At 40.8% G+C, this 17,124-nt stretch overlaps 1 protein-coding gene across 3 annotated transcripts in view; it reads right to left on the reverse strand.

The window, feature by feature from the left end:
• Positions 1-17,124, reverse strand: part of LOC126545442 (transcription elongation regulator 1) — a 354,732-nt gene that overhangs the window by 50,536 nt on the left and 287,072 nt on the right. For all 3 annotated transcript variants that reach the window (XM_055061241.2, XM_050193319.3, XM_050193318.3), the window contains exon 14: positions 2,957-3,127. In XM_055061241.2, coding sequence (XP_054917216.1) covers positions 2,957-3,127 — 171 coding nt within the window. The remainder of the gene's footprint in view (positions 1-2,956; positions 3,128-17,124) is intronic.

The following is a 17,124-nucleotide window of genomic DNA, read 5'->3' on the forward strand; positions in this document are numbered from 1 at the left end:
CTGAGTTTTCCAGGTTTTCCCTGAGTGCTTCTGCAAAATTCCCTGAGTGAAACAAAACTTTGTTTTATGCCGAGACGGGCTCACACCATGTTGCCCAATGCTATCACTCCCTAGTAAGCATGTTAAAAAATAAAAATGACTTAATCCAGTTTGCATAGTAAGGAGAAGCGCTTATTTTATTCAAAAAAGAAAAAAGAAGGAAGGGGTTAGTAAACTGCACAGTGAATAAAATACCTTCGAAAAGAATGGTAAAACCCACTGCAAATCTAGTTGAACATTTTCAAATACGAATAAGAAGGAGATGCATACCGAATCAAATATTTTCGAATAGGAACTATTTCTATTAACTGATAGCAAGCTCATTGGTATGAGGCCTGAACTTTGTCACAACTAAGATTATCCCTCAGCAGCTGGGAAGTCAACCTCAACTGTCCTGACGTACTATCAGCCCCCGCACAATGCCTCAGTGTTGCATTTCACTAATTTTGAGATTTTATTATGGTCTGGATGAGGGAAACCTCCATCTCAGCATCAGCCAACACTTCGTTTTTTCGAGCTCACGCTCCTTCAAAGAAGTGGCGGCACGCTTCCTTTCCCGTTCATTCCTCAATGTGCAAGTTCTTTCTGTTCTCGTCCTTCCGCCGTGCGTTTGCCCCACGGACCATTTGAAGCATCCTCTTGGTTAGTTGTACAGTAAACGTCCAATTTTTGGCACTCCCTAGGGGGCGCGGAAACATCCGAAAAATCGGGCATTTCGAAAAAGGGAGGATGACAAAAAATTGAATGCACATCTTTTACTGATCTTGAGGGCTCAAAATTGCCCCAGACACAACTGAAAAAGCTCTGAAGGACTGCCAGTACACTTATTTGGCATATCGGTGCTCGTACTGTGACAGGAGATGGCGGGTGCACGCGTGTATAATTAAGGAATACGTACTGTGTCCCGTGACAATTGCCCCTTCCCACACTTGTTATGCTTCATCGCTTAACATTTCTGTACTGAGGCAAAGCTGGCTTTCGGGACCCGGCATTATGCAACAGGCAGTGCTTTCCGAGCTCTGAAGCCAATCGCCAGGACCAGAAAGGCGGAGTCGGTGCCATTGCTGACAGCGGCGAATCCTTTCAATAAAAAACATGGCACCAAACAGCAAGAACCTTAATCGCGAACGTCGAAGCAGCTACACCTGGCGTTTCTGCGTTGACGGCTACGGCTGCCAGCGGATCTGCGTGAGAGTGCCGGTTCGAGGCAGTGTGATGCTCAAAATTGAAGGTAGTGGCTTTGACTAATGCCGTTTCAGACCTGCAGTCATGGCAAAAAGTCTGGACAATCAAACAGCAAAAGGTTCTTGCGTCCGAAATTTAAGACGTTCTTATACATTGACCCTATGGTATACGTGGTGGTGCCGCGAAGCCGTCGGACGTCCAAAAGTCGGTCGTTGACTGTACAATGGCAACTCCTCCAGCCGTCGACATGGCATCAACGACGATTCGTTATGATTCTTCTGTTTTATTCGAGCCAGCTAGCGTTATCGCAACCTTCATTCCCTTTCGATAAAATCACAGCAAATTTTCCCCGATAGAAGCAAAAATTCCCCGAGTTTTCCCCGAGTATTTCCAGACTATTCAAAATCCCTGAGAATTCCCAGTTTTCCCAGTTGGTAATTGTAGTTGGACCCTGTAATTGATATTGGTATAAAATGGCTCTTGTAAATAGTTCTTACAGCAAGAAAGAGCTTAAAAATTATTTGGTGCAAAAGCAACTAAATGTTCAAACACCCATTTTCAAACTTTCGCATGAAAAAAGTTAAGGTGGGAAATGCACTGCCATATGAACCCATCTGAGCCCACAACGAAACAATTATCATGCATAAATTGAAGGTTTGTGAAGAACACTGCAAATACTGTTAAGGCGCAAGCTCTCTATGAGTACTGTGGTGACCATAAGGCAATCTTCATTGTGGTGTAATAAATAAAAATGTGGCAAAATGGCACTATTGGAATGCAATAACTGTATATACAGTGATGAAATAGTGCAATCACAGAAATTGGAAACAGCCAGACAGTATGAAGAGGATTTTTCAGAACATTTTTTTTTTTCTTTCATGAGAACAAAACAAAGCAAAGAAAATTCTAATTATTTCTGTTGCTAAGAATATTTTTCACCCACACAAAAAGGAAAGAAAACTCCCTTTGATTTTGCTTGCGAAGGTAATTATTAGCCAGTTTTTTCAAACTTGTCACTTTGGCTATACACGGAATACCTAGGACCTATGCAGAGTGACCGCATGTGTTGGAAGTTTCGACGTATAAGGCTCATCAGTGAATGGTCCCGGGCCTGGCCCGAGTGCATGGATTCAAACCCAAGCCTGACCTCGGACTGAAGACTTCGGGCCTGGGCTTTCGGGCCAGCCTGGGCCTGTGCAGTGCTTCACGAATGACTGCCTTGGGGAGTTACTTGCTTCTCAAGGTGGGAGACAGCCTTCTTATGTGAGGAAGAGTAGCTCATCTCCTCACACCCTTGCTACATTTAAACTGTTTCAATCTCAGCTGAACCCTGATATCCCTGTGGTAAAATGCTCCCTGGGGAAGGTTCTTTGCAGCCTCTAGTGCATCACAAACATTTACCATGGAGCCTGGTGAGGAGCCCCCTTTGAGGTCCACCACTCTAGAGACAAGTCCCAAGTGGTCGCAGGCACACAGGCATAGTCGCAACCGAACACGTGAGAGGATACACTTTTAGCAGAATGAAGCATCGCCTAGTGTTGCACCGAAGATGCTGCAACCTTTTGCGACTTTTAGAAAAAGAAAATCTTATTGCACTGGCATCCTTCGCCTTCTGCCAGAACTGATTTTTCGCTTTGCTCTATGCCAGCTGCAATCACAGTAGCTTAAAAGTGTTCTCTCTTCACCACTATACTATACTAAACTTAAGAAATATGATCAGGAAATCACTTACAGGTGCGCTCAGCTTGGACACATACTCCTTGAACCACTCTTCTCGCTGGGAGCTGCTTTCCACTGCTCGGTATCGAGCATCTTCAGCCATGCTCTTCTTGACATCACCCCAACGGGAGTGTTTGTCCAAGTTTTTCTGTTCTTTAAGCAGCTCCAGAAAATCTTTTTTCATCTACATGAAAAAAAAAAAAATATACACAAGGTAAGCACTGAAATCAAAATTACTCCTTAACAAAATGAAAAGGAAAAAAAAAGTGGCACTTAATTATGAGGCACAATCACAAAGCTGAAGGCACATCTTTCATCTATTTGCGAGAAACAGGTGCCACACAAGTGCACAGTCAAAATGAAAATATCTTTGGAGATAGCGTTGCAAATTGTTGAGAAACAAGCTGGGCAAACTGCTACATAGCGTGCTCTCCATGCCTGTGCTGGAGCTATTGTGTGGACCCCCCCCGCTTCTCACTGTGCAATCAACAGCTGCCAAGTACCTGCAGAAAACTGTACTCGTCCACACATCGGAGCAATATGCTATACAATTGCAGAATGCAGAGATGCCATCCTGAAGGAACATAAGCAGCCAAATGCGGCTAGCACATTAAACTTGCAATTTCAGTGAAAGAAGCTATACATGAATGGTTAAACTGATTCGGAAAATTCTATGCCTGAAGGGCATTCAATGAAAAGGAGGCTGTGCTTTTTTTTTCATGATATTGATGAACAGAAAACAAAGTAAATTGAAATACCAAAAGTTAAGCAAAAATCTCCAGTGAAAAGTTAACAAGGGCTATGCCCTATCTTCATAAGACTGCTTATGTTCCCTCTTTGAATGCTGGCAAACAATGTGCCAACACATTCACCCTGAAGCATGGGAATCAGATGTGCAAGTGAGCTCAGTGCACACTGGGCAACAAACATCAATACAAGACCTCAATGCTACTCAGCAATCTCCAGTTTGCTTTTTAATGCCCCAAACATTGCTTTACAGCACATAAGAATGCTGCCCAGTGAACTAACTGTGGTTCAATTAAAAGAAATGCATTTGTTTGTTGGGGAGCAATCTACATGTAAATGTTTCTGCTAGCATGGTAATTTTTAAGAAATGTCCAAGCCTAAAAACCTATGTCCAAGGAGATGATGCTGGCCTTTTAAAGCCTAAGACAGTTTGCACATGCTCATGTACACTTATTGCAGAAGCAGAGGAAACCAACAAATTCAGTAGTTATAGTTGACGTTTTTCAAACTTTTCTTGCATATATGAAGACCTTGATAGCCAGGATCTCAAACACACCTGATGCTATCACAACTAAAAGTAAGGTTTGTCGATACATAATTATCGCATAAAAGAAAGCCTAACCATTGTCTGAAAAAGGTCACTAGCATATAGACACATTAACTTCTATGGAAGGAAAAACTAGGAGCCGCAAAAGGTGGTATTCCATCAAGTACTGCCCTATAGGCAGTTCATAAGGAGAAGTGCCCAAATATTCTAAATTTCAAATATGAATAGAATATTCTCTGCTATTTGATTAGTATTCGATTTAGGAATTGTCATTCAAAATTTTTCAATTCGTGTTTTGAATATTGGAGCCGTGAAGTAGAGAGAACTATGGAAGTGAGGACTGCAGGAGAGTTGCAGTTGCTGTGCAGGGGCACAACTTTCTGAGCAAACGCACATAACTTCTGCTTAATAATTTCTAGTCATTCAATTAAGAATGGCTTGCTTTTAGCCAGCTTATGTATGAATACTTCTTTCAATTCATTATTTGGCCAGTCTTGCCATGTCTGCACCTCATTAAAACTATGTGTGGCGCTGTAGTACCACATTTCACTACTTCAAGAAACAACACATTATGAACATCTGTTGATGTGCAGTTGCCTCTATCCATTGCTGGTATAGTTATGGCACCTCAGCTGCTAAAGGCTGTTGTTACTCACTCACAAGCTCTTCAGTTGTTCAAACGTCCAGTTGTGAATGGTATTACACTAAATATGGCACATAAGCCTCATTCTTTTTCACCAAGTGAGCTAAACAATGAATTACATATTTCACTTTGTTTAGAATTTAGAAAATATTTCATATTTCATTTGATATTCGGAGCTAGTTTTTCTTGAACATTCATATTTTATTCGATTAGGAAATTTCACTACTTGAACAACCCTAGTCAAATGGTCTTTAATAGAGTTTTAGATTAGGGGACGTAAGCGGCTTGCGTATGCAAGCAGTTGCGTCCCCTAAACTTAAACTCTCTAATGATATTTTTCCCCCCTTTTATATGCTACAAAAGTCGGAACATTTAATGATATCTGTAGGCAAGTGGGCCAATTCCACTTGTCCTGGGGCAATCTTATACTGCAACAGTTGGACACCTACAAGTGCACTAATTCAAACCAATCTTTCTCATTCCTTTATGCATTAATCATTTCCTGAGCATAGAATGGGGGACCGTGGCTGTGGCACGCTTGTATGTCTAGCTACAGACAGTTATTTATCTGCTCTGAACATAGATATGTGTTCATGAAGCAAGCCGAGAAATTTTTTTTATACAAACTGTACAAAAGGAAGGCTTGGACCATAATCAACATGCTCCTCGGTCTATACAAAAATCTCCCTTTCTTTATTCACTGGGCATATTTTCATGCACTGCAGCACAGCCTATTGTAGAAGAAACAAGCAATCAGGTCCTGAAAACAAATACGCTATACACAGATTCAATTCTGTTATAAGGTCCACTGTTGCTGCTGCTGCAACATATTGTCATGCTGTTATAAGAGAGAAAAAACAAAACAGCTGTACAAGAACAAGCCGCAAGCACAGTGGTGCAAATTTCAGAGATGAAGGGCACAATATGGCTGTAGTATAATAAGCATAGTGTCAACATTGTCACGGTGGGTCACTTTATTTTATATATGTCACAAGTATCACTGTTCTGAAACACAGAACAGTTTATTATGTCTGCCAAGTGCCTCTAGGTCATGAACTGAAAGAAAGAGTGAGTTAAAACACCAGTCAGGTGCTACAAGCAGGCCCCTAGGCAGAAGCAACAAAGTATAAACCTTCGCCATAATGAATAAAGCATACATGGAGATAAGCTTTATAAATGCAGTTATATCTAGCACTTATATTCCCTAACACTTGCAAAGAAACATCAAGTACAAAACAATTCTGACTTTAATCTATGCTACTAACAGGCATGATCCACTCTCAAGAACTTCTTAATTGGCAGCATGTTTCTAAAATAACACAAGCCTGCTTTGTTATGCATCTGTCAATAGCATACTGCCATTTTTTCTTCTTCCCTAGATAGGGAGGAACATGAGGAAAGCCATATAACTGATAAGGACTTTGTTTACTGCCAACACCACAGAGAAGCAGGAGCAGTTTTCCTTACCATGTCTCCGGTTCATTCAGCACCTATTCAAAACAAATTGTATTAGCCAGCTCCAATCATAGCTTGGGCAGGCCAGCAGTCTTGAAAGTTCCCCAGTAATAAATACACTACTAGTAAAAAAATTACAGTAAAACAGTTCTTATCCAAAAAATAGAAGTGAAGTGAATCTGCTGGACCAAATTTTCAACACAAATTGTTGACAAATTTTCGTCATAGGGATGTGCAAAGATTTAACTTTCAATCACTATCTAGTCAAATTGCATAAGTCAACCTAAGTACACATAGCGTTCAACTCAAGTATTTCAAACTAATAGATGGTTAACTATGCAAGCATGGTCACCATAGCTCCATATTTGGCGAGTTGTAAAGCTCTGAAGTTGCAGCCCTATGGCATTGTTCACTTGAACTGAATCAAACTTCCTTCTTTATGTTAATCCTCTAGGCCACACCACACTGTCAGAGCTGCAGTTTCATTTGCAAGTGAGTGCAGAGTTTCTAGTGAAATCCTTGTCATACTCTGCTATCACTAGTGAGCAAACAGGTGACTTGATAAAAACAAGGCATTGCCAGACGTGGCAGTTACTGATAATGCACGATACGCAGAGCTGTAGAAGAGTGTTAGGCTCAAATGTATGTGTGGCTAGACTGTGGAGCAACGTCCAAGAGTTTGAAAGGTTAGCATGTGTGCAGCAAGGCATATCAATCCTGATGTGGATATAAGGCCGCAGTGCATTCTTCATGCCAAAACAGAACTTGGTGACATGATGAAAAAGAGCTAGGTGGCATGTGAACACATACAATAGAGACATTTAGCTTGTTTGTTATACAGGTAAATGCAGGTGGACAGGGCGAACGGGTGGAGGCGTAAATTTGAGTGACCTGCATGGTGCAGCCACCTGGTGGCGCAGAGCTCAGACAAAAACGGCTAATATTGCATTAACCAGGTGTATTCTACTTTGCTGCGGGTGTAAATTTTCAGCAGCAACATGATCACACCACTGCCGAAAATTTACACAAGCAGCAAAGTAGCAACATTAGCTGTTTTTGTCTGAGCTATGCGCCACGAGGTGGCGGTACCATGCAGGCCACTCACGTTTATGCCTCGGTTCCTAAGCCCCAACGCGCAGTCTGCCTGCGTTTACCTAAATACTGGGAAAGCTAAAACTCTGTCTTTTCACGCTTTATCTGTAGACATGTTTTGTATGCCACTCGTAAATTGTCCTTTCAATATGAATAAGTTTTCACCCATTCTAACTAAACAATTTGCAAGCTATATACATGTGGCTTGTACAGATGCTTTAGGTTCCTCAGTAGATATAGAGTGAAGGAAATTATAGTCAAAAAGAGTAATTAACAAAGATATTGTTCATAACATTTAAAAATTTTGAATTTGCTGTGTACATCCATGACCAAAAGTATGCAAACTGGAGGTTCTGCAAGGGAAAGAGAATTTCTTCAATGCCTTGGCATTGCAAACATTGCAGTGCATTTATCAGTTACAGATTGTTGATCTGAGTTGCCAGGATTATTTTTATTTTCTTCTTTGTTTGCAGAACTTCAGGTCCACTTACTTTTGAATCACGGGTGTACATTTATATTGGAAATTCGAAGAATGCTCTACCTGACAGCAAGCTCATTTAGTTCCACCTTTTCTTGCAAGACTGAGATATCCAGAGTGAAATCTGTCATTCAGTGTGGCTAATTTCACATTCAGAGGGTAGGCGCAAAGATGTGCTGCAAAAAGACACAGCTTGCCATGCATTGTGTATCAGTCCGAAAGAAAGGCTGGGCAAAGCTAGAAGTGCCTATCACCTTAACATGTTCGACGGTATTACAGTTTAAAGGCTTCTCTGGAGCAAACTAAGTTTGCTATTAGGCCGCATCCAGCAAAGCACTCCAGAAGGTATTATGATTGAGAGTGTAAATTATAGCGGTACTGAATAAGCAGATAAGTTTAATGTTACCCTACTATATTAATTGACGGTACACATGACTCTAGAGCGTGAGATTCTATCAATTTTCTCATAAAGAGTATTTTTCTTTCCAAGGGTAACAATTCTGAGGTGCTCTCAGAATTTAGGTGCATGAAGATAAACAAGAGTGAGGGTGCACTTGGTCTAAAAATGAAGCCTGTTATTCAAGATATATGCCCCATATTAACTTATATCTACTATATTTCTTTTAATCTGGGCATACTTCCACTTGTAATGAAAAAAGCAAGAGCTGTTGTATTGCATAAATTGACCAGTATCTAGCGAACTTTTTCTAAGGGACAGGAACAACAATTTTATTATGACTAGCGTGGTTTCTCGATAAATTTAACTTAATTACAAGCAAACAGTTTAGTTTCAGAACTTTAGTTACAGAACTCACTTTTTTATGAAAAAAGTAATGAATCATTGAAAACTGTGAAAATGAAAAACTATACACGGAATATACATTTCTCAAAGGTGTTACATAGAATAAACCATGTGACACTTATTCAGAAACCACCCATGTTCAGTGTGTATCTATCGGTAGTGACAAATCACCCTATAACACAGACACGTGCGTATCTATCGGTATTGCGAAATCAGCCTATAAAACAGACACAGTGCACCCCAGGGAAGTATACTGGGCACTTTAATATTTAACATATACATAACCAATTTAGTTACTATAGATAGTGACGTATGTCATTCATGCAAATGACACGAGCTTATTTTATTGGGATCTGACATTGACAATCTATTGAAAATGGGTAATTGTGTTAGAAATACTTCTAAGTATGGTCTGAAAGAACTGCACTATACATATAAACTCAAACAAAACAAAGTAGTTATATCATTCAAGGCAAATAATGTTACCCTCTCAACAAACACCTCTCTTACCCTTTCTGATAAAAGAATATAAATAGTTATGAACGTAAAAAATATGAGGGTCTAACGAATTCATGCTACAAGAAATGCATATTGAACATCCAGAAACCAAGCCTGCTCGTGGTGTAGGTATCTTGAGGAAATTTCAGAATATGCTGCCCAAACAAACTAAGCTACTATTATATCACCCATTTTGCTCTTTTTGAATCAAACATTAACTACTGCCATTTAGGTTGGATTACCAAGACAACCACAAAAATTATTAAGCTAGCAAATTACAAAAAGGTGCACTCAGTGCAATAAATTAATGTATACCATTCCTGTCAGCCTATGAAGAGCAATTCAGAAACTTGAGTGTAATAAAAGGTGCCTTTATGAAATGCCTCTTCTTCAGTTGCAGATGCAAATACATCACAGAATTGCATTCCTATCCAAGAACATAACTTTGAAGTAAATTTCATACATTTCACAACACCACATCATGAATATTGGCATGTTCCACGTCCGTGAATACGCTTACAAAGCGCTAGATTATTTATTGCCCAGAACTCTATAAACAGGCTTAATTTAACTCAGTTATCAATAAAATTACTTAATATAGAGACACCAAGAAAATGTTTTTCTGAAATATTTTGCCTGTAGTGTTTCACCCATTGTTGTGCTATTCTTGTTAAGAAATTTGCTTTACTTTCTGTTTTTCCTCCTAAGACCTGTATGTTGTTTCTTTGTAAAGATTTCTTTGGACAATGTATGGTGCTCTGTTGAGTTTCTCCCCACTTTATTTTAGGGGGCAGTGTAAAGCCACATGCCACACAACTGCAGCTTTTCCCCCCCCCTCAACTATGCAACAGCCAAGCGGTATTATGTCACCCTATGTGCCTGTGTGTCTGGAAGTGATAAAAAAAGGAAAAAAGACGACCGAGTGTTTTCTAGCCCTGTGGGACGGAGAAATGTGTGAGAACCTGAGGTAAGCCAAAATTCTGAATCTTCAAACACAAAATCAGACACCCTGAGCAACAAATCGCATGATGGATACTTTACTTTTGCAGAAAAATAATACAAACTGAACCTGCCTTAGGATATGAATGCCTTCAATTTTCCATATGAGGTGTAGACCCTTCACACAATGATAAACTTAATTAATGAGTTTGTTAATTATATTTTCTGCCTCAATTTGCAATGCAGGCAGAAATGTCCGCCATGGAGAATAAAGCATCTGTGCAAGCCACAAGTGCATTGCTTGCACAATAAAAATAAAAATAGTGAAAGTTTAATGATGAAGGCCATGTATACATATGCTGCGCTGCTTTCAAAGCAGTATGTGTCTTGCAACGTTCAATTCGCCAATACTGCAGCTTGCAAGTTGTTACGCAACGAAAAGATGCTGCATGTGGCAGTGTCTGCACAGGGACAACATTCTATGAACAGCACTACTTCTCAAACTCTGCCTTCAATGTCACATTTAGGTAAACCCTCTGTTCTTTATAGCAATGGATTGGCACTAGTTTTGCACCAGAAATTATTTTTGACAGACCATGTATTTGTTCTGTTCCAGTCATTATGTAACTGCTCTGGCCATGACCACATGCCACTTGAATTTTTACGCCATAATAGTACACCAGTCCTTTCTAATTCGATTTAAACTAAAATTTCACTATTCGCATATCCCTAAAGTAGTAAACAGCTTAACATACTACCTAGCCAAAGTTCCTCAGCCTAGAACGATTAAGGTAGATTCTAATTAGATTCACAACAACAAATTTGGAAGTGCCAGAGCTACTACTACATAGCTCTGGCACACTACTACACTACACTACTAGCCGCAACCAAAAACCAAGGCATAACTTTTTTTTTCTTCAGATCTTGCAATCCATCTTGCTTGTACAATTTCTGTGAGACTTATTTTTCTAGCTCACAAGGCTGCTTGCACACCTAAGCACACCTAACTAGCTTGAACCTACAACAAATCAATGACATCATCTGGCACAAGATAAGCAGTTTAACCACAGATGCTTAATTTCTCACATACCAGTCTGTGGTTGCTTCTCCTGCTTTAAGTTCAGAGCACAAAGTTTGGCATAGCAGCTGTAAATGCTTTTAAATCGTAAAAGATGTTTCTCATGGAGAACAACTCATTTAAAACATGACTTACAAATTTGAACTTTGTGAGTAAGCCTACTGCTGATGTTTTCGACTATTTTTGAGTGGTGGCAAGAATTGAACTCAATTGCCAGCTGTGCAAAACGGCAATGGAGAGATTCAGTTTAGTCATTCTAAAAGTGGAAAAAGTGGACACATATATCTCATAATTCTCTGCATTCTTTTATAACACAGACAGGGCTTCGCTAGGCTAGTAAGTATAGGTCTTGTTCTACAATTCTTGGCATGCTAGGTGGTTCATTTTCCTCAGATAATTACCTAAGGACTAGTGTTCTTAGCACTCTAAGCATAGTGCTACCATTCCCATGCTTGTCTGTATATTTGATGCAAGAAAAAATGCTGACCTTGCACAAAAGCTGGGCCGCGATTTTGTAGCATTTCCTTCCACTCGATTCTATTCCTCTTTTCATCCACCGTTCAAGGCTGGCTGATCCCATTGATAACGTGGGCAGAACGTCACTCTGACCACTGATGAAGCGCAAAAAGGAATAGCATCGGGAAAGGCATCGCTACAAAATCGTGGCTCCAGTTTTGAATGCGCATCTCACGTAAAGAAGAATAAAAAAGATTATCTGAAAAATATATTACACTGTATTTACTTGTGTAGGGCTCACATCCCCACTATGAAACACGAAAAGTCATGTGCATACCTCCATGCGTGGTGGCCTCCAAGATTGCACTGGCGCACAGTTGTGATCTCAGAGGTCAAATCAGCATGCTTATTCATTTCCGCAAGCTTCTACCAGATAGCACTAGTTACTGCCCTGCTGACAATGGCATTGTCATAATATCACCATAACCTGCAAGATTGTGTTCAAGCGGCACACATCCAACAAGCTTCAACGGCATTGAAAGGAGCTTTTTAATACATTTTTTTAAAACCTCCTTGCGTTATTGGCAGTGCTGAGGCAAGTTGTTCAGCAGGTTTAGCTGCATGGTGCTTTAGGGCGCATTTGAAAGGCACTGCTGCAATAAGTGTGGACGTTGATTTTTAACACATAGCATGTGGTTTTATTCAAGACTGCTGTCAAAAACTTCAATGTGATGGGAATCTCAAACAGCATGAAGGACGACCAGCTCTGCGAAAGCGCCAACGAGGTAAGCTCTAAAACAAAGAGGGCAATGAAACGACGAGGACGAATAAATAAAAGGGTTCGGCCAATAGTCGTTGCATTATACTCTGCATAGCTGTCTGAGCACAGTTAGAGGAAGCTTCAGTGAGTAGCCATAAGCCTACCTCAAGAAGGCTCGCGCCCCATAAAAAACCTGAAGAAAAAAAAAAAAAGCGCTGGCCTTACACAAGTAAATACGGTGTATACTGTTCTCCTACAGGGAAAGGTTCAATGTTGTGTGCATGATTAAGAACAAGAATGTATCTAAATGTGTATCTAAATGAACTTTGTGAAGCATCACACTATCTTTCATAATAATTATAACAGGTTACATAGGACCCCAGTTCACTTTTTAATGTTATGCAGATTATGCAGACAAGTGTTTACCTACATTAATGGGGCAGAGCCAACAAGCTAATGACCAACAAGAACACACATGGGCTATAAGGTAATCATAGGGCAGTGTGATACAAGCATGTGGTAGAAAACAGCAAGGCTGCAAACTATTCTATGCTACACACATACTACTGCCTCAAGAAAGAAGAAACCTCTTACATGGCACAAAGATATTCTCAAGATACCTTGGCAAGCCATGTGCATAAATGAGTACTTTAAGAAACAAACCAAGTGAGCCAGACAGCAGTGTAGCAGTAAAGATAGCTGCAGCACAGTACAGCAGCAGCAACAGCGACAAGTGACCATAGCAGCTATTTCATATACTTGGTGCATGTCCAACACCCGTGACTTCATACCTCTAGACTGCATCTTTCACTGATTCATAAATTTTTTGTCATAAATGCTGAACCTCATTTTATAAACATTGTGCATGTTAGCCTCCAGAGGCTCCAAATTTTTAGTTTAGGATAAAAAGTCACCACAAAGTGTCGAAAAAAAAGAAAGCTTCCTTCATGTAGTCGCACTAGGGCAACATGATTCTTTAATGTTCACACAATTATGGAAGAATTCCCCCAGTGCAGAACTTACACAACTTTTATATTCAATACCCATTAATCATGGATGCCTTAACAGCCATTAAATGGCTATCTTAAATTGAAAGCTCGAAATTTGGTTCTAAATTTATGTCCTTGCAGACACTGTGTGTCCCTTGAAAGACTTGTTTTTTCCCCTGAAAGGTGGAGAGCCATCAAGAGAATTAAACTCAACTTAAATAAATAAATAAATAAATAAATAAATAAATAAACAAACAAACAAAAAATAGCACCATAGAACTTTTAATACCAAAAATTTCTTCGCTGCCAAAAGGTGCCTAGTTAATGGTGAGCAGTTAAGCCTTTTACTTATTCACAGTGTGGTGACTCAATGCAAGCAAAGCAAATAGACAGCACAAACGTGTGGAACACTCTTGCAAAGATGCATTGACACAGAGTTTGACAAAGCTAAATACCCATTAACTGATGTTACAAACAGAAAGAGAAAAACAGAATCCCCAAAATAAAAGACTGTAACTAAAGAGTAGCTAAATGCACCATCTGCAACTGCAACACATACTGCCTGCTTGTGCAATTCAAGTTTCTTGCCCAAGTAATAAACTTTGTGACGAGGATCTAATTAATGTCTACTGATGATGATGATGATGATGTTTGTGAGCATTTTTACTGTTGCCCGTAATGAAGCCATGATGAACAAGCCATGCATAAACTGCTCCATATATTGGCATACTGAAAAAAAAAACTGTTAGATGGTTTTTCACAGCTAGCTGTTTTGTCACATACAACACTTCTACTTCACCCACTTTTGAAGCCCAAAAGTACACAAAAGTACAGTTCTCTCAAGGTGGTCCACACGTCTGCATGTCTTGCTCTTAAAACAATTTTTTTTTTAAAAAAAGAAAGTAGAAAGCTGCAGATACCCTGGGCTTACACGGCATCATGATCAATCATGCCATGTAATCCCGTTCCCTAGACACGAGCATCACAACGACGCGGGTCGGGAACAGCACATGCTGTCCTGTATGAAGAACAATGGGCGACCTGATCAAGGCAAGCCACAGGTTACTCTCGATGCATCACACAATCACCATCAATGACACTGCAAGGCCTCAGCTAGCACTGGCAAAATGGGCGCTACCTCTAGCAAGTCTGCAAAGGAAGGGAAAGCTGTCAGAAGAACGGCAGTGCACCGCAGTGGCACAAACACTGCCACCAACCCAGTGGCTCTGGATGCTTAACAAGGGACAACATTGCAACAATGTTCTTGCAGAAAGGTCACACAAGTACCACAAAAAAGTGTCTACTGCATGGCATGTAGCTCAGAACTACTTTCCCACCAAATCAGGCATAATTTGTGACAATTAAGCCATGGCTTTCAATTTATCAATGCAATAAAGATATTCTTTTAAGTGCTGCCAATGATATGGCCAGTACAAATAACTTGATACAGTGGAATTCCGATAATTCAGAATGACAGAACTTGAACCAACACTCAGGTCTAATCGCATCTGCATGCATTACAATGGCGAAAAGCCTTAGTAATAAAAAAATAATGAAGGCACATGAAGGTAAGTTTGAACAGGACTATCTGCTTGCGCATTGACACCCAAATTCAAATTTTAAATGCCCTGCTTTGCAGCATATGAAGCACCCCAGTGCATGCAGTGGTAGGTTTTCTTTCAGTTAAAGAAGCTCTGGCACCACCTCTGCATATTGAGCGTTACATCACTCTAACAGCATGAACTCTGTCGCTAGATACATTGTATGCTGCTGCCGTAGTGTTATTAAATAACATTTAATTGTCTCACAAATGCAGTTAAACCTCAATGTAACAAATCACAACGCAAGACTATGGTATTTAATGCGAACTGTGCCGTGGGTGCCAGTGATTGCATTGCGCACAATTGTGTGGGTGCACTACAGCTGGAAACAGTGGTGACTGCACGGACGTGCACAGTACGTATGAAGCGCATGTGATGTGCATGTGTTCAAGGCAGCGGTAGGTGTTGCCTATGGAAAATGGCATACATATGTTGCACAAACATGTACACACAAAATCAAAGCGTAACAGGGCAAGCCGTTGGAGATTGCCGGGATAAAAATTTTGTGAGGATGCTGATATTTAATTGAGCTTCCCTCTAGCAATCAAAAAGAGAAGACTGACACATTGCACAGTGCAATACTACACTGTGCAAAGGTGAAGCCATCCTCGAATGCATCACCATGCTCATGGATGCATAATAATATTAATCGAACCCGTTTACATAGAATTATTCTGTATATCGAACAATTTCTGAGCACGGTATAGTTACAATGAGTATATATAGCAAAAATTATGCTTACATAGAACAAAAATAGCAGCGACTCTCAATATATTGAATGACAAGTGGTGCAAAAGTGCACCCAGAAGTTTGCTTTCCCTCGCGGCAGTGGGGAAACCCGGCGGCACAGCTCCATTCAACTGCTCTCCCTACCGTGACCACGCAGCGTCTGGCGAGCCATCACCATCCCTCTGCAAAAAATTATCCTGGCCCGACCACAGCGCTTGCTCAGGCAGCCAATCAGAGGCTCTTGTGCCCTCGTCGTGCAAAATGGCGTAAGTGCGAGTTGTCTCGCTGCTTTACTGGTTCATTGCGTTTCCGCCTTGTGGGCCTTCTCCCGCAATGTTGCCGTGATGAAGCGGCAGAATTTGCCTTTCGCCGTCAAGCTTGAAATCATAAATCGGGTTGAGCTCGGTGAGAAGTTGGATGTCCCCGCAGCGTGCAAGATTCCGAGGAGCACTCTCAGCCCGATCTTGAACAAGGGGGAGATTAGGGCTAAAGCGAAGAAACTTGTGACCCGGTGCCCATGGTGCCTGACGTGTATGCACAGCTGTGCACTAGTGGTTCATCCGAAATTGCTTCACACGTGCCAGCTTCCGCGCACCCGGTAATGACTAAATTCTGATGAGTGCGAAGAAGCCACTGCCGGTGTTGCCGAAGTTAGAAGCGAGCTGTCAGAATTTCCGGAAGCCGTTGACGAATCAACGGTCGACGAGTTTGAGTGCAGATAATGGTGTCGCGACCACGGGAGAGCCCGAAAATGAAGACTACATTGCCGACATCGTATTGAGCACAAGTGAAAGTTGGCACAATGAAGAAAGCAATGATGGTCCTTTGCATACATCCTCCAAGGTGATTGGTGCACCCACAATAGTCCGGTGCTTCTGTATGAATGTGGAAGGTTGTGGCCTCAGCTGCTCCGACTCTTTAGACAATGTGGACAATTGCGTGCGTCGCAGGTAACGAAATTGCTCAAGCAGAAGAAAATACAGGACTATTTCACGCAAAACTAAGCTAGTTTCATCAATAAAGTTATTTTATAAATGGTATGTGCTTTTATGACGTCCAATTCTTTAGAAGCCTTATATCGAATTATGCCCTATATAGAACTGATAGGAGTTTTTTTGCAAGTTCGATATAGCCGGGTTCGACTGTAATAACAACATTAAATATTGGTGATTCCTCCCCACCCCCCTCTTTGCTGGTCGTAAGACGAAAGTGAAACATGCATTCAAAAAAGCACTGGCAGCTTTATTGCACATTCACAAATCCAAATCCATAAATGTGCACAGTCTTATTAATTACAGGTTTGCTCGAAGGACAAAGATATGACAGCGATAGCAGACAAGCGAGGACTGTGCCGCTACGCAGCATGA

Source organism: Dermacentor andersoni, chromosome 1, assembly GCF_023375885.2.
Source record: "Dermacentor andersoni chromosome 1, qqDerAnde1_hic_scaffold, whole genome shotgun sequence".
NCBI classification, from domain to species: Eukaryota; Metazoa; Arthropoda; class Arachnida; order Ixodida; family Ixodidae; genus Dermacentor; species Dermacentor andersoni.